Source organism: Octopus sinensis, linkage group LG22, assembly GCF_006345805.1.
Source record: "Octopus sinensis linkage group LG22, ASM634580v1, whole genome shotgun sequence".
In the NCBI taxonomy this organism is placed as follows: domain Eukaryota; kingdom Metazoa; phylum Mollusca; class Cephalopoda; order Octopoda; family Octopodidae; genus Octopus; species Octopus sinensis.
In genome coordinates, this window is record NC_043018.1 from 21,176,836 (window position 1) to 21,199,653 (window position 22,818).

The 22,818-nt window shown below is 36.9% G+C and overlaps 1 protein-coding gene across 12 annotated transcripts in view; it reads left to right on the forward strand.

The window, feature by feature from the left end:
- Window positions 1-22,818, forward strand: part of LOC115223172 (E3 ubiquitin-protein ligase UBR4) — a 197,368-nt gene that overhangs the window by 142,067 nt on the left and 32,483 nt on the right. For 9 of the 12 annotated variants that reach the window (XM_036512184.1, XM_036512187.1, XM_036512188.1 and 6 more), the window contains 17 exons: window positions 568-632; window positions 1,260-1,320; window positions 1,480-1,658; window positions 3,180-3,318; window positions 4,219-4,344; window positions 4,580-4,645; window positions 12,157-12,276; window positions 13,084-13,256; window positions 14,083-14,194; window positions 14,736-14,918; window positions 15,803-15,887; window positions 16,852-16,976; window positions 17,536-17,671; window positions 19,533-19,794; window positions 20,783-20,924; window positions 22,114-22,195; window positions 22,335-22,508. In XM_036512184.1, coding sequence (XP_036368077.1) covers window positions 568-632; window positions 1,260-1,320; window positions 1,480-1,658; window positions 3,180-3,318; window positions 4,219-4,344; window positions 4,580-4,645; window positions 12,157-12,276; window positions 13,084-13,256; window positions 14,083-14,194; window positions 14,736-14,918; window positions 15,803-15,887; window positions 16,852-16,976; window positions 17,536-17,671; window positions 19,533-19,794; window positions 20,783-20,924; window positions 22,114-22,195; window positions 22,335-22,508 — 2,230 coding nt within the window. The remainder of the gene's footprint in view (window positions 1-567; window positions 633-1,259; window positions 1,321-1,479; window positions 1,659-3,179; window positions 3,319-4,218; window positions 4,345-4,579; window positions 4,646-12,156; window positions 12,277-13,083; window positions 13,257-14,082; window positions 14,195-14,735; window positions 14,919-15,802; window positions 15,888-16,851; window positions 16,977-17,535; window positions 17,672-19,532; window positions 19,795-20,782; window positions 20,925-22,113; window positions 22,196-22,334; window positions 22,509-22,818) is intronic. The other 3 variants (XM_036512191.1, XM_036512193.1, XM_036512194.1) reach the window with 1 other exon arrangement.

Here is a 22,818-nt window from a genome sequence, read left to right on the forward strand (position 1 = left end):
GAGTTATTCTGTGAAAACATTGTTGGGGACATAAGATACAGATTATATGTTTCTCGAATGGGATCCTTTGCTTATTTGAGATCAGGGTGTGGAAGTCACCAAAGAAAGTTACTTTGGTGTGTTAAACACAGTTTTGTTGATACCTAGCTGAAACTCTCATCAGATTTTGCATCTTGATTTGGGCTTATTTCTGCAAGATATTGTACACAAAGGGTTAGGCCTAATGTTTGTTTGCAGAATTGGTTGAGGAAATTGAAGTAGGTGTTGTCAACAGTAATGGACAAGATTTGATGAATGTCAGATGTGTGGAGGTCGAGGCATGTGTAAAGAGCCACATTATCTGAAACCTTTTGTATTTACGTCAATTATTTCCTGGTTTTGTATTGTACACAATAGGTTAGGCCTAATGTTTGTTTGCAGAATTGGTTGAGGAAATTGAAGTAGGTGTTGTCAACAGTAATGGACAAGATTTGATGGATGTCAGATGTGTGGAGGTCGAGGCATGTGTAAAAAGCCACATTATCTGAAACCTTTTGTATTTACGTCAATTATTTCCTGGTTTTGTAGGTGCGTGTAATGAATATCTACTACAACAATAGATCCGTACAAGCTGTGGTGGAGTTGAAAAACAAGTAAATATGTTTGCTCTTTCTGTGTTGCTGTTGCTTTGTTTATGTCCTTGTTTCAGCCATTGGGCTGTGGCCATGCTGAAGCATCGCCTTGAGTTTCACTTGAACAAATCAATCCCTGTACTTATTTTTAAAAAGCACCATCCGAATCGTGGCCGAAGCCAGCGCCGCCTCGACTGGCTTCTGTGCAGGTGGCACATAAAATGCACCAATCCGACCGTGGCCGATGCCAGCCTCGCCTGGCACCAGTGCAGGTGGCACGTAAAAAGCACCCATTACACTCTTGGAGTGGTTGGCGTTAGGAAGGGCATCCAGCTGTAGAAACTTTGCCAGATAAGACTGGAGCCTGGTGCAGCCTTCTGGCTTCCCAGATCCCCGGTCGAACCGTCCAACCCATGCTAGCATGGAGAACGGACGTTAAACGATGATGATGATGATTCTATTGAACTCTTTTGCTGGAAAATCAGTTATGTACCTGTACTAATTTTTTTTTTAAAATCTATTTTCATTTTTTTTAATTTACAAGCAATATAATGTAACTTTAAATATTTTCATTAAAAATCTTCATTATCAACATGCTTGTTATAACTTTGCCTGACTTGTAAGGAAGTTTTGCAATTGTAATTTCAGGCCTGGTTTATGGCACAAAGCTCGTAGAGTTACACTTGGAAATGGACAAACTGATGTTAAAGTAAGTAGTTTAGTGAAATCACAATCCCTTTCTTTTTTTTTTTAAATTATATTCTGGCTAATTTTTTTATTTATCCTTATTTGTCATCACATAAAATGACTTGCATTTCTCAATGAGCTTGATTTTTTTTTTTTTTCCTTCCCATTTTTCGCATTTTAGGTAGAATTCCCCATTCCAATTGTAGCCTGTAACTTAATGATTGAGTATGCTGATTTCTATGACAATTTACAAGCTACTGCAGAAACGCTGCAGTGTCCTCGGTGCAGTGCAAGTGTTCGAGCTAATCCTGGTGTTTGTGGCAATTGCGGAGAAAATGTTTTTCAATGTCATAAGTGCAGGTAAGGAAACTGCTGTTATTTCATATAATTAGGAACTAAAATATATATATATATATTTATATATATATATACTCTTTACTCTCTCTTTTACTCTTTTACTTGTTTCAGTCATTTGACTGCAACCATGCTGGAGCACCGCCTTTAGTCGAGCAAATCGAACCCGGGACTTATTCTTTGTAAGCCCAGTACTTATTCTATCGGTCTCTTTTGCCGAACCGCTAAGTGACGGGGACGTAAACACACCAGCATCGGTTGTCAAGCAATGCTGGGGGGACAAACATAGACAGACAGACACATACATATATATATATATATATATATATATATATATATATATATATATATATATATATTATATATATATATATATATATATATATTATATATATATATATTACGACAGGCTTCCTTCAGTTTCCGTCTACCAAATCCACTCACAAGGCATTGGTCGGCCCGGGGCTATAGCAGAAGACACTTGCCCAAGATGCCACGCAGTGGGACTGAACCCGGAACCATGTAGTTGGTTAGCAAGCTACTTACCACACAGCCACTCCTGCGCCTTTATATATATAAAGGTAATGAAAGGATCCTCTTGGTGATTCTGGGGTGCTGGGTTTATTACCCCTGAAAAAATGTTGTGGGCGAGTATTAGGTATTGAGCAAATTTGAAGGAGAGGATTCTGCACAAATTGGGCAATTAGCAATGTTAATCAGTCATAACATCCAGCTAAGATGTAGGCAGACATCATGCAATGAGATAAAATTACCTGCTAAAAACCAGAGAAGACGTCGTACAACATAGACCTGCACCCATGCAACAGAAGTTAAAGACCTCAAAGATGCACAAGACCACGAGTTGGTAATTCCTCTTCCAGTCGCATCCTATCATCTTACCAAGAGAAGGAAACCTGCATCTAGGATAATGCTGTCCTCAATAGACAAAACCCTAAACAGACATCCACCATATCCACTGTAGTAGTAGTAGTTAATCCTCACAATCTTTATACAATCACCCAGGCAAGTCTCAGCACCCCAAAACACTACTTTGCCATCTTTGGCACCCTGTCTTTGCAATTCAATCCAAGCAAATACAAAACTAGTATCATCGTTTTTACTTGCTGGCTGGAGTTGGACAAGGTTGTTTTTCTGTTCCTCAGAAGATGCAGCTATTGTTGCATCTCTGTCGGCTTTTCCTCCTATCATCCTCCTTACTGTCTCACTCTCTAGACCCGAGAGTAAACGCTTTGCCCGATTCTTCTCAAGTGTCACTTCAAACCTCTTGACATCCGTCCCTACCTCACATCTGCCTCCCAGGCATCAACCTTCATAAGCTGAACCTGTACATCAACTATTGCTCTCACCCATATGGCACCACACATAAACCAAACACTATAAGTCACTGCCACTTCTCCTTGGATTAAATGATAAAAAGGAAGATATTTATTATACCTTTATTTGTATATGAAAATAGCTTGATTTATGGATGACAGTTTAAAAAAGTAATTGTTATATTTTTTGTAGGTCTATTAACTATGATGAAAAAGATCCTTTTCTGTGTAATGCTTGTGGTTTCTGCAAATATGCTAAATTTGACTTCACGATGACTGCCAAGCCATGCTGTGCTGTTGATCCCATTGAAAACGAAGATGATCGGAAAAAAGTATGTGAACTTATGAAACTCTTGAGACTTTGCAAAGTGTCATATTTGGAACCAATGTTCTTCATGTTTTGTTATAGAAGATAAATTTTGTGAAACAAAGTTGCTGCACATTATCATCATCATCATTTAACATCTGTTAAATGATATTATTTAAGAAATATTTAAAATAAAATTGGCAGAAATAAATTGTTGCTTCTATCTTTAAAGATTACTGACCAACAATATTATTAAGAGATGATGATGAGTTTATATAATTTATTTTCCCCATTCGTAAATTAAGATGATGTGGGAGATGACAATTATTTATATTGGTTTCAAATTTTGGTACAAGACCAGCAGTTTTGGGAGGAAGAGGTTGATTAAATTGATCCCAGTGCTCAACTGGTATAAATTTTATTGATCCTGAAAGGTCAAGTCTACCTCAGTAGAATTTGAACTCAGAACATAAAGACAGATGAAATACCACTAAGCATTTTGCCCAGCATGCTAACGAATCTACCAGCTGATCGCCTTGATAATTTATATTAAACACCTGTGCCGCCTTGACTGGCTTCCATAAAATGCACCAATCTGACCGTGGCCGATGCCAGCTTCGCCTGGCACCAGTGCAGGTGGCACGTAAAAAGCACCCACTACACTCACAGAGTGGTTGGCGTTAGGAAGGGCATCCAGCTGTAGAAACATTGCCAGATAAGACCGGAGCCTGGTGCAGCCTTCTGGCTTCCCAGATCCCCGGTCGAACCGTCCAACCCATGCTAGCATGGAGAACGGACGCTAAACGATGATGATGATGATGATGTTTCGACATTTATAAAACCTTATTTCGATGATCATAGAATGCAAATTATTATTTTTATTTGGATGCTTCATTGTGGAAATATTTTTAAAATTTTATTTTAGTCAATTGCAACTATCAACAGCTTATTAGAAAAGGCAGATCGTACTTATAAACAACTGCAAGCCCACAAACCAGCTCTAGAAAATTTGTTGATGCAAGTGACAGAACACAGCTCTGACAAAACTTTGGTAAGTTTCTTTCTAACACTTCCTTCTCATCCTCCTCCCCTTTCACTAAAGAAATTTTCACATTAAAACATTTATTTAAAAAATTTTTTCACTTGTGTGTCAGCCTCCCCTTTTGTTTGTTATGTTTATTTTCCTTTTTCTGCTTTAACATATTCTGAAGACCATTTCTAGCTGCTTTTTTAAAATTAACCTTTTTATTAACTTTTTTTATGCATCATTTCAACTGTTTTTACAGATCTATACCCCAGTCAAAGATCTCACAAATCGCTGTTTCAAAACTAGTCAGCTGAGTTGTTTTGGGGTTAGTGTTTTTAATCTTCATTGAATATTCCCAGTTTTTCTATTTTTTGTCAACATATTCTCCCCCATCCCACCCTCTCCAGAAAACGGCCAGAAAGGAGACAGTTTGAAAGAAAGAAATTTCGAGAATTGATCCAAATTTTTCTTATTTTCTGTTTTTTTATTCTTTGTAACTGTTGTTTATCAATTTAGTGATTCTTCAGTTGATTACACAACTCAAATCTAAAACTGATTCGGCTCTTTAGAATGCTTCTATGTTGGTGCTTCAGTTTTTCTGCTCTCTTAATCACTTATTTTTGGAGCTTCTAACATCTACTTTTTCATCTTGTATAATATACATTTATATTCTCTAATTAGCAGTCACTTTATTGAATTATGAAATTTCCTTAAAAAAACATCTTTATTTTTAATTATTTCTTGGTTTATCATAACTTCTACAATGTTAACTTTACATTTTGATCTCTTGAAAAAGTTTACCATTTGAAAAAAAATATATATAATGAATTTATTTCTGTAATTAATAATTCCATTGAAAAGTGATATACTCATTGATGTTATCAGCCTGTCTCAATTTACATTATTATTAGTGCAGAAAATATTATTTCTAATTTTAAATTAAGTATAAAATATTTTACAAATGTTCATCTCTACATAACACAACACTAGGTTATCTTTACAACATAACATTTAAGTCATGTCACATGCTGTGACTGCGAAGACCCCACAAATAAAGTGAGTTCATGGCTTTGCAGGACGGCCTGCTGTGCTTACTTTGGATCATAGGGCAACCTGCTGTGGTTGAGGAGACCTATTGAGTCAAGTACATCAACATCAAAATAAAAATCAAATGGAAATTGTAGTTGTGATACTCGTGCCGATGGCATGTAAAAAAACACCATCAAGCGTTCCTTCTTCCCACAGTAAACTAAATTGTTTCATTTTCTCAGCTGTTAATAATAATAATAATAATTTCTATTCTTGACACAAGGCCCAAAAATTTTGAGATCTTGTGCCTAGAGTAGAAAAAATAAAGATTATTATTATTAACAGTTGAGTAAATTATATTAAAGATTATTTTATTAATATTATTAACTGTTGAGTAAATTGTTTCATTTTCTCAACTGTTAATAATAATAATAATAATAGTAATAATAATCTTTTCTACTCAAGGCACAAGTCCTGAAATGATAATAATCCTTCCTGCTACTAGACACAAAAAATTTGACAGGAGGGGAATAATTAATTACAGTGCTTGATTGGTGCTTATTTTATTGATCCTGAAAAGATGAAAGGCAGTGTTGGCTTCTGCAGAATCTGAACTCAGAATGTGGAGACGGACAAAATGCTGCTCACCATTTTATCCATCATGCCAATGATTTTGCCAGCTCACTGCTTCCTTAATAATAATAATAATAATAATAAGGATAATGATCCTGTCTATTGTAGGCACAAGGCCTGAAATTTAGGGGGAGGGGGCCAGTTGATTAGATCAAACCCGGTACACAACTTGTACTTAATTTATCGACCTCGAAAGGATGAAAGGCAGTCGACCTCAGTGGAATTTGAACTAAGAACGTAACGACGCGCAAAATACCGTTAAGCATTTCATCCAGCGTGTTAATTCTGCCAGTTTGCGGCCTTAATAATATAATAATAATAATAATAGATGCAGTACCAGGCAGTGGCTCTCATGGCTTCTGATCTTAACTGATTGGAAGTGTTATCATGTACATTGTTTTGTCTTGGTATAAAAGATGGGCTACAGTAAATATTCTGCTCAATACCACAGATTTGCTTGTCAGTTGTTTGACTGTAACCAGTTGAGCATGTCCCTTAGTGGTTGACGATATGTGCATCTCTAATCACGAGCAGAAGTAGTGGGGGAGCATCATAGCCATATGTTGAGAGGGATTCTTTGGGATTTGAATAATTCACCTCTGGAAACATGGGTGGTTCGTTCAACATCCTTAAAGAACCCTTATTCAGGGACCTTTTGAGTGGGATGGGCCACTCAACCTGAAGAAAATTCTAACTGGGCCCCACCTGCAAGGTCATGTGCTGTTTATCTTGATATGAGATCACCATGTCGCACACATGGTTGTGTTGCATGTGCCTGGTGTACTCTTATCAGACAGGTAGTCGTGATGGGTTTATTGGGCTTCGTATATTTTAACCCATGTCATTTTGATGGCATGCACTGCTCTCTCACTCAATAATAATAATAATAATAAATTTACTTATCACTAAAAGTTACCAAAAAAAAAAACATCAGGGATGGTACAGGACAATAAAATGTGGAAGTACATAAATAGAAGCGTAAATAATAATAATAATAATATAATAATAATAATAATAGATGCAGTACCAGGCAGTGGCTCTCATGGCTTCTGATCTTAACTGATTGGAAGTGTTATCATGTACATTGTTTTGTCTTGGTATAAAAGATGGGCTACAGTAAATATTCTGCTCAATACCACAGATTTGCTTGTCAGTTGTTTGACTGTAACCAGTTGAGCATGTCCCTTAGTGGTTGACGATATGTGCATCTCTAATCACGAGCAGAAGTAGTGGGGGAGCATCATAGCCATATGTTGAGAGGGATTCTTTGGGATTTGAATAATTCACCTCTGGAAACATGGGTGGTTCGTTCAACATCCTTAAAGAACCCTTATTCAGGGACCTTTTGAGTGGGATGGGCCACTCAACCTGAAGAAAATTCTAACTGGGCCCCACCTGCAAGGTCATGTGCTGTTTATCTTGATATGAGATCACCATGTCGCACACATGGTTGTGTTGCATGTGCCTGGTGTACTCTTATCAGACAGGTAGTCGTGATGGGTTTATTGGGCTTCGTATATTTTAACCCATGTCATTTTGATGGCATGCACTGCTCTCTCACTCAATAATAATAATAATAATAAATTTACTTATCACTAAAAGTTACCAAAAAAAAAAACATCAGGGATGGTACAGGACAATAAAATGTGGAAGTACATAAATAGAAGCGTAAATAATAATAATAATAATAATAATAATGATAATAATAATGTATTTTGGCTGAAAACACAACTGTGTATTGATTGAAACCTGTGACTCATTGTTATCAATTTTAATGATCACATTTTCATTATGTATTTAATAGATCCAAAGTACAAATTTTTTATTAAAAAAGCAACTTCTTTTAGAGCTTGTCATTATCTTACTTGAAAGAACTAACTTTCTACGGTTTTTCTCTGTCTCCCGCCAGGTCCTTGTTGAGCTGCTACTTTTACATTCCTCAGAATCTAACATAATTACTTTCATCTTAACATGTTTACTCTCTCTCTCACCTTGTTCTCTCTCTCTCTGTCTCTCTCTTTCTCTATCTCTCTGTCTGTCTGTCTCTCTCTCTCTATCTTGTTCCTGTTGTTTCACATTATTTGCTCTCATTACTTTCATTCTACAGCCATAAGTATCATTTCGCCCTCTTACACGTATCATATAACTTGTCCTTCTTCTAACTGCGATTATCTTTCTGAAATCAACAGTTAACAGTTCCCCAACCTCTTCAAGTAATTCACACTCAAGATGCACACACTCACCAATTTTATTTAAGCAATAAAACAAGGGGGAAAAAAAATGCCTGGAATTGCAAACAAATGCAGTGTGTTTCAACAATGAAATGGTGATAAAAAATGTTAATGATCTGCTTGGTGTTACTACTAATTATAAACATTTACTATGGAGATGCCACCCTTCAAACCGATTTAACTTTCCCCACATGCATCATCCTAATGCACCCTAGATGCTGAACATGTACCAATTCTATGAACTGACTCCTTGAAAACTTCCCTTGATGGAGATATATGATCACTTAGTCTCCTTCAACAGCACCAAAATGTTACCACACCACAACACTTGACAATCTCTCTCTCTCTTTTATGCACACACATCAATCATTACCAGAATTATATCCAAAAGGCTGAGTTTCCTTTACAGAGCTACAAAATGCTTCAGTCCTGATCAGTTGCCAGCCTTCACCTCAAGCAGCCTACACTAGAGTTTTGCTGCTCTAACACTGCTCTAAAAGGGCAAAAGCTCGCTCGATCTCGATTTTTAGTACGAATACGGACCGCGAAAGCGTGGCCCATCGATCCTTCTAAACTTCAGTTAAAAACTTGCCATAACTACTTAACCTACTCATATATACTTTATCCTTACTGTGTCTCTTTCCACAAAAGCTGCTGCCTCTCACTTGGAAAGCGGGATACCACCTCTATCTCCTCTCATTGCTCCTATTCTTGACACATTCACTGAATTGCATCCTGCAGACTCTGCATTAGACTTTCTACCCTAATTATTCCTCCTTGATTTATATATATTTTCTGGAATTGCTTCCTGCCCATATTTTTCCCCACAGGTGTTGATTTGCAGAACCTCAAATTCAACATCCACTGTGTCAGTCTCACCAGTTTGAGTAAACCTGCATTCCATCCTCCAACCATTCAACAAAGAGAAAAAAACGAATTCTATTCTTAATTCTTGCTAACCACTGACTAATGCAATTTTTTCCTTCATTTAATATTTAATTCCGCATTCAAATGCTGTTTTAAACTTGTATTCTCTGTTAAAATTTCCATTATTTCTTAAATTAAGTTTAACTGAAATTTGATTCAATTTATTTCATTTCTGAAACAAAGGAACAATTTTTTGATGAAGAAGACACTTCTCTGGATCTTTTTGCAAAATATTTTGAGCCAATGAAATATTAAAAAAAAAAAAAAATTCATAGTAATGTTTTGTGAATGTGTTTGACTTAACATTCAGGAAAAATTTGAGCATTTAGCTCAATTCTCATTTGTTGCATTAGAATTTTCTTCCAAATTTTGTATTCAGTTTTAACAGTAAAATCCCTAAAAAGGCTCTGTGAGAAGCAGCTGTATAAAATGAACCTGAACCTCATTAACTTTTATGGAAGAACAGCAATGGAAAATTAAACTTTAGTAGAAGAGAATTAAATGGTAACAAGAGAAGAAATATTTACACAGACTTAAGAATTGTCGACTTTTACTACTTTTACAAGAATGAAAAGATTGAAACGCAATGAATCAGTGACATGAAACTATGTTCTCCATAAGCTTTTGTACCTTAGAACCAAATTATGATTGAAGATTTTTGTAAAAAAATCAGTAACTAGATTGATTGATTGTGACAGTCTTTGGAATCTTAATTTTTGTTGGTAACTATTGGTTGTGGGAAGAACATTGCAAATCTTCTGCTTTTACTAACAGGCAAAGATAATCCTTTTTGCAAAGGGTCAGATAGAACAATGCTCTCGCTCTCTCTCTCGCTCTCTCTCTCTCTCTCTCTCTCTCTCGCTCTCTCTTTCTCTCTCTCTCTCTCATGCACATGCATTATAAAATTTTGTATTGACTGAAACTTCAAATTCCACATAAATGGTTTATTCCTGCTTGGGGATGCTTGGTCACACTCAGTGTGAACTTTATACTAAATTTGACTCTACTCTTAATATTGAGCCACTCCATCAGTAAATGTTCCATTGTTACTCTTAAACTGACTTTAAAATAGCATACACACACACACACACACACGCATGTGTGTGTTTTGTACAATATATATAAAGGTGTTGGCAGTACTTTTGGAAAAGTGGAGGGATGCTTAATCAGTTAGATCTCCAATCTGGATATCTCAGCCATTTACTGTTGCATTTGTAACGTCCCGTTGTTGAAAGTAATGTCTCTCAAGTTGAGACACATTTGTAGTTGGTAAAATATAAATAACTGCTCAAGTCTAAACTATTTTTGACTAAGAAAAAAAACTTCTGTTTTATTATTATGCTTGAGACATTCGAATATTAAGACAAGGATTTCATAGTATAAAATGGATAAATGGCACATTGCTATGACTGATAGATTTATAGCAAATCAACATAAAACTACTGAAAATTTTGAACAAAAATTATAAAATAGAATGCCCTCTCTTGTTTAATTCTTTTGCTATCGACCTTCCCAAAGCTGCCATTGGTTTCTCTGACACAAAATTCTTGTCTTAACTCTTCAGCATTCAGACTGGCTGTATCTAGGCTACATATTCTACCTGCTTTATGTTCAAACTGGCCAGATCTGGCCTCTCACAACTACTCTGCGATATTATTCTTAAAATAAATAATCGCATCTTTGAAATCTCAGATACAAGATAATTAATATATGATTAGTTCTAAAAAAAAAATATGCATAAATTAGCATCACATTTGATGAAGTAATCCGAATGCTAAAGAATTAAAGTGATTTAAACTAAAACCTTACATCAAAATTTTGTGTTACTTTATGTTCCAAACACTAGCTTTTAATAATGGCAAAATTAGTTTACTAAATTTGTCATTATCTTAATTTGGTTACAACAAAGTTGGTGTGGTTGTATACTGTCAACTTAACGTGACAGTCCTGTAAGGGAATTACACCACCGCTGTTTAGCCCTAGGAAGCATCGACGCTTCCTGTCGACCTCGACATGGCCGACAGAAAGCGTTGATGCTTCCTAGGGCTAAACAGCGGTGGTGTAATTCCCTTACAGGACTGTCACGTTAAGTTGACAGTATACAACTACTCTATCGCTCCACCACCGTACATATCTCTATGAGATATTTAGAAATTTAATATTTCTGAAAGTTGGTGTATTTCAATGGAAAGATAACTAAGTGCTTCAGATTCTCTCCAAGGGCATATTTTTAGTGAAAGAAGACATCTCTTGAGAAAAAAAAAAAAGTACTTGATGGGAGGAGGCAATTAATGTTTTTAAAGAATATTTAAAACTAGTCAAATGAAAAATATTTATGTACAGTTTCAACATATAGGCTTTTGTTGATTGTATTTCAATCTTTAACTCAATATATTTTCACTTTAACACTTGGCATTTTAGATTTTTATTTTAGAGTACTGCTTGGTTTTTAGCCCAAGTAAGGTTTAACAACAGGGAGGGCATCCAGCTGTAAAATGATGCAGGTATAAATATTTATAATCAGTTTAACTCTTCTTAGCTTGAGGGGTGGGGGACAGATATAAAAGCCAGTGAACATTACTACATTAAAATCACATGTGGCAAATTACCACCTTCAGATAGATTGACTGCAAACTGTAAAACTATAACACTTGGTCTACAAGCACAAAGTTAGCAAGGAAAATGTGTGCACTTGTACATTTTATACACACTCATTTATAAACATCATCATCCTCATTTAACATTCATTTAAATGATGATGGTGTATATCTGTATATTACACACACACACACACAAATACAGACACATATGCACATTGCAGTGTGTGTGTTTCTGGATATAAAGATGGGAAAACAAACAAACAAAAAAACTTATGATGAAGTTTCACCCCTTAAAATGTAAAGATTGCCAAAAATTCTGATAAATTGTTGTATTTAACGTTGTCATAGTTTTGTATTTTAAGTGAATGTGTTGAAAGCTCAGGTTTATATTATGCTTGTTCAATTTGTACTTTCAGGAAGAAAGCACTGCAGCAAATGTCCCAAACAGTAGTGTACACAAGGCCATACAGCAGTTGGCCACGAAGTACTGTATCGAATGCAAATCATCATTTGATGAGCTCAGTAAAATCATTCAGGTATTTTTGCCTCCCTCCCTCTGTCTGTGTCTCTCTCTCTCGCCTTTCTCTCTCTCTCTCTCCCTTCCCCCCTTATTATTTTCGAGTTTTCCCACTCTTTAGTGTGTCGTTAATGGTCCTCTTGAAATGTTGCAAGGCAACACTAGTAGGAAAGACATGATCCAGGAGGGAATTTCCAGAGAGCCAATAATCGCAAGATTGTGGTTTCAATTCCTAGTGTGGGCAGTGCATCATGTTTGTAATTAAGCAAGACACTTCATTTCATGTTACTCCAGTCCACTCAGCAGTAGACGAGGAACAACCCTGCAACAGACTAGCATCCCATTTAGAGCATTACAAGAGGCTGTGTAGGGGCTTCTTGCACAGGCCCAAACTTTAAGCAAGAGCTTCACACAAAGGAGATTGTTGTTGTTGTCAGCTCCGTATTAGCTGTGAATTGACTTAAAAAACCAAAGTGTTTCCGACTCTTAATTATCCCCTCTTTGTGTGTATCTTAGATTACTTTATCCATTGAGTTCCCTACTTGAGCTTTTTAAAGTGGCAATATCTGCCGGGGGGATGAAGTATTTCCTGAACTTGAAGAAAAAGGGCTGGTTATTGGATGAAGTGTGTTAGAAGGAAATATGGCTGCAACTATTTCTAGCTGGTCATGTACCTGCCCAGGGATTTCTTCCTTTACATGTGCACAGGGAAGGTTAATCAAATGTGGAAGAGTATTTACTCTGAAGCCGCACACACACACCTATTTTAAAATCTGTATTTTTTATCAATGGTCATCTGTGTTTCCCCTTTTAATTTCTCTAATAGAAAGTACTTGCCTGCCGTAAGGAGCTTGTTGATTATGATCGTCAACAGAAAGAAGCTGTTTTAAGTGGTGTGGCCAGTGACTCACCGATTACAAGTCCGCAAGGAAGTGTGACGAGTTTAATGCACCAGTCACACCCTTCAATGTCATCTTCCATACACAAAGCAAGAGATAGGTAAAAAAAAGTTTTTTTTTATTTTATATTTTAATATTTATTGTAAAATATTTGTTGAAATCTTTCCAGATTTCATACACCTAATTTTTCTTTATATTACATTATGAAGCGACAAATGCATATGTTCATGAAAATGTTGAGGGTTTTTTTTTTTTACCCCCCCCCCCATGTTTTTCATATTTCTTTGTGTTCACTAATCTGGATAACAATTACTCGAAACATTTAATTATATGCATTTACCCATCTCCTAACAAGCTTGAAAAAAAAATTATACATTTTCGTCAAATCCCTTTTTGGCATCAAACATCCTGCTTAATCCTCTGGTGAATTAACTAAATATATTTCTTAAGTGGAGGTGCAATGGCCCAGTGGTTAGGGCAGCGGACTCGCGGTTGTAGGATCGCGGTTTCGATTCCCAGACCGGGCGTTGTGTGTGTTTATTGAGCAAAAACACCTAAAGCTCCACGAGGCTCCGGCAGGGGGTGGTGGCGATCCCTGCTGTACTCTTTCGCCACAACTTTCTCTCACTCTTTCTTCTGTTGGCCTGCTCGCTTAGCCAGCGGGGTGGCGTCATTTGAAGGCTAAGCCAATGCGCAGCGCATTGTGACCAGCGATGTGTAGCAACATCTGATAGCCTGGTCGGTCACGGTGATCACGGTGATATTTCTTAAATAATTCTAATAGTATGAAGTGTTATCAAACAATTACTTGAGCATTTCTTTTGTCTTTTTCCTGCAATTTCCATATTGCATTTTGTAATAAATCGTTATGAATTCTTTATTATTGTATTGTGTAATAAACTCTTTGTTATTGGTTTGTCTTTTAGTCATCGACCATCAACTTGCTATGGTTGTGCCAGTGCTGCTGTCAGCCACTGCATCACATTACTGAGAGCTCTTGTCACTAATGCAACAATGAGGCAGATTTTGTGTAGCCAGGTAGATTATTTTTGTCTTCTTTATTTTGTACCAGATCGAAAACAATAACCATTCATAAAAACTGTTTATGTAAGAAGTTTTCCATTTCAAGAAAATATTACTTTTTTTTTTTTGATATTTTTTCAAAGTTATATTTGGTTTGATGAATGATTCTTCTATCTGAGGCCTGTCTACTAACTGAAACAGTTACATTGTGGAAGGTTCATTGTAGCTATTTACTTACATGTCCCTTCACTCGCTATGGAGCATAAGCCATTCATGACTTTTCTCCACTGTCAGGTCTTCATCTCCTCTTTTGGTGAGAGAGGGCCATATGTTTCTTTGTGGAAAGGCCTTCCCTGGCCTTTTTGGTTTTGAATTGTCATTACTGCTACTGTAACTTGGCTTTTTTTCTTTTCTCAATGGGGTTAAATGACAAGAGGAATATCTGATTTGTTATATTCACCATTTGAATAATCAAAAATGTAGTTTTTGTTTTATAGTTCTATCATTAATATGTCAGCCTTGCACCATTTGTAATCGTGTAATATTGCCTTCTCAGGGAATGATTAAAGAACTGATTGATTACAATCTACGCCGAGGTACTCTGAGTGTACGCAATGAGGTCCGATCCCTTTTGTGTCTTCTTACACGAGATAACCGCCGAGCTACAGAAGAAATGAACAACTTACTTATGACCAGAATAGCTTCAGCTATGAATGCATACCTTTCAAACCCTGATTTGGTACGTATTTAAGTTTATTTATTTGTAATGAAAACAAATTGAAATAAAATTTTTAGTGAGTGAAATTTTTCCCTGTTGCCTTTTGTTCTCAGAACTTTTGATTCTTTAAATGATAAAAGATATATTCTCATTAAAAGAAACTTTGTCATTGCTTTCACATCCACTTCTTGCTTGCATGGGTTGGACAGTTTATTGAGGCAGATATTCTATGGCCCTTACCTGTTTCCAAGCAAGTTAATACATCTCCATGGTTCCCACATTTTCACAGAATATTGGAAAGGAATGACGCTGCTTGTATGACAGTGGTACTCGTTTACAACTGCCATGCAATGTCAAGACAAAGACATACATTCACACGCATGCACACGCACACTCTCACTCAAACACTCAAGAATATATACAAACAAAATTATATGCTTGTATGACAAACTTCTTTCAGTTTCCTTCTACCATATCCTCTCAAAAGGCTTTAGTTGGCCCAGGGCTATAATGGAAGGCACTTGCCTTTGGTGCCACACAGTGGGACTGAACCCAAAATCAAATGATTGTGAAGCAAGCTGCTTACCCACACAGCCATGCCTGCGCACATAATTTTTAAGTAATTGTCTCAAATAAATTTATTAAATATTTAACAAAATTCTCAAATTTTTTTTTCCATTTTTATATGAAATATGCCTCATTGCATTTTTATCTTATTAGAAATATTCCTTATGAATTAGGTTTCAACTTGTTGACATCCATTTATTCTTTAAAAATATTTACCCTGTTCGGTTATCATCAAATCGTTTATACCATGTAAGTTCTGATTGTCAGGTGATAATTAGAATTGCTCTCATGGCTGACGAACATTCTTCTGTTTTAATGTTTTACGATTTTATTTTTAGGGCTCTTCGGTGCGCCATGAAATCCTGTTACTAGCAAGTTCGGTTCAACAAGAAGATTCTTGTTGGGAGCAAAGAGTACGCTGTGGTAAGTTCCCTTCTATTTTCCTTTTCTTTTCATCCGAACGTGGCCGTTGCCAGCGCCGCCTTGGCTGGCTTCCGTGCCGGTGGCATGTTAAAAGCTCCAACCGATCGTGGCCGATGCCGGACCCCCCTGGCACCTGTGCAGGTGGCACGTAAAAAGCACCCACTACACTCGCGAAGTGGTTGGCGTTAGGAAGGGCATCCAGCTGTAGAAACTCTGCCAGATCAGACTGGAGCCAGGTGCAGCCCCTGGCTTCCCAGACCCCGGTCGAACCGTCCAACCCGTGCTAGCACGGAAAACGGACGTTAAACGATGATGATGATGATGATGATTTCTGAATTCCTGCCAGAGATTCCATTCTCCTTTTCACTGTCATCAGCACCATGTGAAGGTGGTTGGCTCAGTGGTTAGAGCGTCAGGCTCACAATCATGAGATTGTGAGTTCGAATCCCAGACCAGGCTGTGTGTTGTGTTCTTGAGCAAGACACTTTATTTCATGTTGCTCCAATTCACTCAGCTGTAGGAATGGGTTTGCGACGTCACTGGTGCCAAGCTCGGCTGTATCAGCCTTTGCCTTTCCCTTGGATAACATCGGTGGGATGGAGAGGGGAGGCTGGTATGCATGGGTGACTGCTGGTCTTCCACAAACAACCTTGCCTGGATTCGTGCCTTGGAGGGGAACCTTCTAGGTGCAATCCCATGGCTATTCATGACCAAAGGGGGTCTTTGCTTTAGTCTCCATGTAGCATGAGGAGTGTTCTTGTTTTTTTTTCTTCTTCTTCTTCTAAGCCTCAACAGTAAAGATTGTAGTTTCAATCAATTAATGAATTTCATTATTATTTCCTTCTCCTTGCTCTTGATTTCTTTTCTTAAATGGCTGGAATTAAATTATATCCAAATCTTAACGAATTTCCTGTTTTTATATTCTTGCCTGTGTGACTGAGATGTTTTTTCCTTTACTTTTCAGTGATGCGCCTCTTTCTCATGGGGATGCAACTAAAGAGTCCTCTGGTGATGGAAAGCATTACTTTGCCTTGTTTGAAAATTATTCAACATCTTGTAAAATCCGATGGTCAGTCAAAACGTGGGAAGGTAATTTAGCTTACTAGAAACCATTTCTCTCCTTCGCTTCATTTCTTGAAATTTTTCTATGTTGTACACCATTCCTTCCTTATGTACAAGTATATAAAGTGGAGGCGCAATAGCCCAGTGGTTAGGGCAGCGGACTCGCGGTTGTAGGATCACGGTTTCGATTCCTAGACTGGGCGTTGTGAGTGTTTATTGAGCGAAAACACCTAAAGCTCCACGAGGCTCCGGCAGGGATGGTGGTGATCCCTGCTGTACTCTTTCTCCACAACTTTCTCTCACTCTTACTTCCTGTTTCTGTTGTACCTGTATTTCAAAGGGCCGGCCTTGTCACTCTCTGTGTCACGCTGAATCTCTCCGAGAACTACGTTAAGGGTACACGTGTCTGTGGAATGCTCAGCCACTTACACGTTAATTTCACGAGCAGGCTGTTCTGTTGATCGGATCAACCGGAACCCTCGTCGTAACCAACGGAGTGCTTCCATCCATCCACAAGTATATAATTAATATGTATTATTAAAATACATTGTTATTTGTCATTTTTGTTTTGCTTCCACTATTACAGGAAAAAGACACCAATTCTTCAGATATCCGGTTGATGCCGAGTGGCATCCATATGAATGCCAAGTCGTGGTTAGCTGGTGATCCAAAGTTTTGCTTCCAGAATTGGAGACGTTATCTTCCCAAAAGAAATGACAAAGGTTATTGTTAAATTTTATATTGGGCTACTTTATACAGATTACTGAAGGCCTAATTAATTTAACAAATTTATTTATTTAGAAAGCTTATATAATTAATTTAGAAAGTTTATATAATGAAACCTTTTTGACTGTCCTGTATATTTCATACGATGCATAGGACATAATTCCCTGGCATTCATGTTTCCATGCATATGATACACATTACCAATTTTTTTCCACCACCAGAGTAACTTTGGACTTATTAGAGGAAAGCCTTGATATTCAAAGTGTCTGAAACAAGGGCTAACCAGAAGTCTGAAAACAAGTTTGGGTGTTTAGGACAAACTTTTGAAAATACTTTGGACAGGCAAAATGTTGAAGGCAGTTTATTGGCAGTCATTAAAGCATTGAGTAGAATGCCTTGTGGTATTTCTCCTGACACTGCACTCTGTGTTCAAATCTCACTGAGGCTGACTTTATCGTTCTTTCAGGGTTTACTAAAAATGCATCAATCCAGGGCAGTGTTTTGGTGGAACAGTAAGAATGCCGGACTTAGAGGTGTCAGGAAAGAAGCACTGCAGCATCTGCTCTGGCACTTTGTGCTTTGAAACCTACACCTACCACAGAACTGGATAAATACCATCATCATTTAATATCTGTTTTCCATGCTGGCAAGGGTTGGATGGTTTAACTGAAAACAGCTAAGCTGGGGAGCTGCACTAGGTTTTTATCTGACTTGGCACCAGGTTTTTATCTTGACTTTCTTCCTTACACCAGCCACTCCAGGAGTATGGTGGGTGCTTTCTACATGCCAGTTATGAAACAACAGCATCAGCCACCACTACGATCACACTTGGCTTGGCAGGTTTTTTTAAGCGTCACTTGTCACTGTCTCTGTGAGGCCCAAAGTTTGAAGAGTGCTTTGTACATGCCACTGGCACAAGTGCCAGGCATACACACACACATCTAATATACACATAGACATATTAATATGATGCTCCCAGTGTAAGCTTTGGACACATAAAAGGGGCAGCAACATCAGAGGAAAGTTAACAGGGAAACTAACATTTGTATGGGGAAAGTGCACAGGTACAATAAACACTGAAAATGCACAGAAAATAGACTCACACAAATGGCACCCATACTGGTGGCATGTAAAAGCACCCATTACACTCTTGGAATGGTTGGCATTAAGAAGTGTATCCAGCTGTAGAAAGCCATACCAAATCAGACGGGCATCTGGTGCAGCCTTCCAGCGTGCCAGTCCAATCAACCTGTCCAACCCATGCCAGCATGGACAACAGATGTTAAATGATGATGATGATGACACACTGACATATATATAATATACAGATGCATATATAGTACAAGAGTGCTGAAAAGTTCCCAGCTGTAAGGGTATTGTGAAAGGCCTGGTTGGAGGCCCAGCCTTCTGAGTTCTTTTACAGGGCTTAGAAAAACTGAAGGACTGCTACAATAAGTGTATGAATCTGAGAGGGGAATATGTTGAGTAAAATCATAATTAACTGATCCTCCTGTGTTTTCATTTACCCAAAGCCAGGAACTTTGCAGCAGCCCTTTATATACACACACACACACACACACACTCTTAAGATTTTTGTTTAGCATGTTTACCTGCGTCAAAAAAAAATATTAGTAAAAGTAATTACCAAATTCAATAGTTCTAGTATAAAATTTGCTCTGGGTTTTTTATAAAATACTCACTATTCATTTTGCAGATAATTGCACAGTAGAGTTAGCTTGTACATGTTCTGTTAATTATTTAAGAATTAGATTTTGAAATTTAATTCCGGTATCTTTGTTTCTTTGTAGTTTGCCTGTTTTTATCAAAGTTTCTCCTTTTTATTTTTCATTTGTTTAGCCTCACCAGAAACTTCAAAAAAGAAGAAAGAAGAAAAAAATGAAATCCGATCCCGTTATTTAATGGAAAAATATGGTCAGCGATGGTTACTCAAAATGTGGAAGATGCCTTGCCTCCAGCTTCATTTATCTCAAAGCTCCTGGCTTCGTCAAGCTATGTTTTGCACATCTTCACGTCTGGCACGTAATACTGCCTGTGCAATTATCTCATCTATATGCCAAGTTCCAAATCGCAGAAAACAAATGATAGATTTATTAACCACGTAAGCATTTTACATTCCGTTTTTGCAATATAATTGAAGCCAAAATGTAATTCCACTTGTTTAAAAATTGTTTTGAAATTTATTATTTCTATTGATGTTTCTGAAGCCTTATGGGAAATTTAGAATCTGCTGAGATATTTTAACCCTTTCGTTACTGTATTTATTTTGAGATGCTCTGTGTTTCTTTCAATTACTTTAAATATAACAAAGAATTTAGTAAAATAACTTAGTTATCATTCAGCTAGTGTTAGGGACATAAATTGTGACTAAGGTTTTTGTGGAAGGTTTTAATTTAAAACTTATAAAAACAAGACATTTGTACTCAGAACCAGCTGGGTTGGTAACGAAAGGGTTAATGTAAATTTGTGACTTAAACCATTTTGAAAGCAGCCTGCCCAAGACAGCCCTTTGGGTCTTTCAATGTTAAGACCTTCCTATTTTAAACTAACATAAATTAAAACTTTCTATTGAAATGTCATTTTATGTTCCAAATGCCAGCATATAATGGTCAAATTATTTTTATGAAATTCTTCATTATTTTCGAAATGAATTGGAACAAAAAACTATATATTTCCCAAAAAGTATGTTGATAAAAGTGTCAATCCTTTTTGACTTGAGATGCCCCTTGGTTTTATGAAACAGTCTTGCTGTTTTAGAGTGATATAAATTCAAACTTTCCATCAAAACATTAATTTATGCTCTAAATACCAATTTGATAATGTCTGTTATTTAACTAAATTCTTCAATTTCAAACTTAACTGAAACAAAGGCAATATATTTCAACAGAAATATACTTTGGCTATCAAAAGGGTTTTAAAGAAAAGAAAGAGGGATCATTTTTATTTTGCAATGGATAAGCTATTGTTTTTATATAGTTTTAAAATGTCTTGAAAATATATAAAATTTTTTTAATTGATGTTTCATTAAATCCTTTATTTCGACACCCTATTGTTTGTTGACCTCTCTATTGTTTATTTTGCTGTTGCAGTTACCTTGATGACATTGGTAAAAGTGGAGAGTGTGCCTCTGAATTTCTGATGGTCTATCGACGTCTAATCACTCCTATTCATTGGAAATATTATCTCACCATTAAAGGAATTCTTTTTCATCTTGGCCATCTTCTAACTAATGTAATTACAAACAACAATTAATTGCTCTTCGTTTATTTATTGTTTTTACTAAGCTATATTTGTCAGTATATCAGCCTCATGTCATTGGTTTTAGCCGATTGAGGTTGTATGGGGGTCGAAATGAGTTCACTCAAGATATTTTAAAATCAAAGCACAAATATTGCAATGCCCCCACTCCCCAATTTTTTTTTTCTTTTTAAGTAATGAATAAAATCACTACAGATTTTCAATCGAAATTATAGCCAGCACTGATTTTGTATATCTGAGATGCTTGATGTAAACAAGATGGAAGATGAAAAATGGGTAATGGGCATATACGCCATCATCATTATCATCATCGTTTAACGTCCGTTCTCCATGCTAACATGGGTTGGACGCTTCGACCGGGGATCTGGGAAGCCAGAAGGCTGCACCAGGCTCCAGTCTGATCTGGCAGTGTTTCTACAACTGGATGCCCTTCCTAACGCCAACCACTCCGAGAGTGTAGTGGGTGCTTTTTACATGCCAGGCGAGGCTGGCAATGGCCATATTTTGGGAATTTTGTGCCTTCATCAGCACCCATCCAACTCATTAATCAGCCATAAATTCATTACTTGAATAGCCACTAAATGTAGTGGTGTAATGTTATTGGATATACCAGTTTTACATATTAAACTCCTGAAATCATTGCGCATATATGCCCATCAACCATTTTTCATCTTTGATCTTGTTTACATCAGGCATCTTGGATATGTAACATCATCACAAAAACCACAAGAAAAAGGTTTTTGTCCTAGAGGAATGTAAAAGCACAGAGATAGTGGACCACTTGTTGAAAAGAAAGGTCAACAAACTTCAGTTGCAGTCCAACTGCAAGTGATGTCACCATTTAAGTGTGTGCAGCAAACTATGACATTACTGTCAACACCCATAACTCAATGTAGTTTCACAAAACAAGCTTCCTTCAGTTTCTGTCTACCACATTCCTTCACAAGGCATTGATTGGTACTTGGCTATAGTAGAAGGCACTTGCTGAAGGTGCTGCACAGCAAGACAGAACCTGAAGCCACATGATTGAGAAGCAAACTTCTTAACCCCCACAGCTATCCCTCTATTAATCTTAAACCACATTTATAAATGCCGAAGCCTGAAGCATACATTTTTTTTCTCTCTCTTTTGTATTCTAATATCAAAGTTTATTTCTTCACAGGAAATAGAGCATTTAGAATACCTTGAGGAAACTAGTCTGAGTTCAGATCTCTCACAAGGATTTGCACTGAAATCATTAACTGGTAATATTTTACTTTCATTTTCCTTCACTGATTTCTAATCTCCTCTTAAGTAGATTATTGCTTTCAAAAATTTACATTATGTATATTTTTCTGCCATAAAATCAAAATCAATCCAATCATTTTGAATCGTCTCTTCCAGAATTGCTTTCATTATTTGTGGAACAAGAAAACATCAAACATCAATATAAGAACAAGTTGGTGGGTTATGTGCTCAATGGTTACTTATGTCTTCGTAAGTTAGTTGTACAAAGAACAAAACTGATTGATGAGACTCAAGACAAACTTCTTGAACTTCTTGAAGAGCTCACCACGGGTAAGTTATACTGCCATTTCTTCAATTAGACTTACCATTTTCCAGTAAACTATGTAAATGCACCAAAGAGGCTGGCTAACACAGATGGTAGATTTCATGTGTGACAAATGCACAAGGGCAATAAGTACTGACACATATACGAAATAAGACTGTATCAACCCTTTAAAACTAGTGTAACCATTTATACTAGCCAGAAACATCCCACTCCTCAATTGATATGTATCGTGTGGGATTGCATTGCTATACTCAAGACGATCTGCCCACCGCAACAGAACAGAATTGATATCCTAAAACCACCTTGGTAATGCTT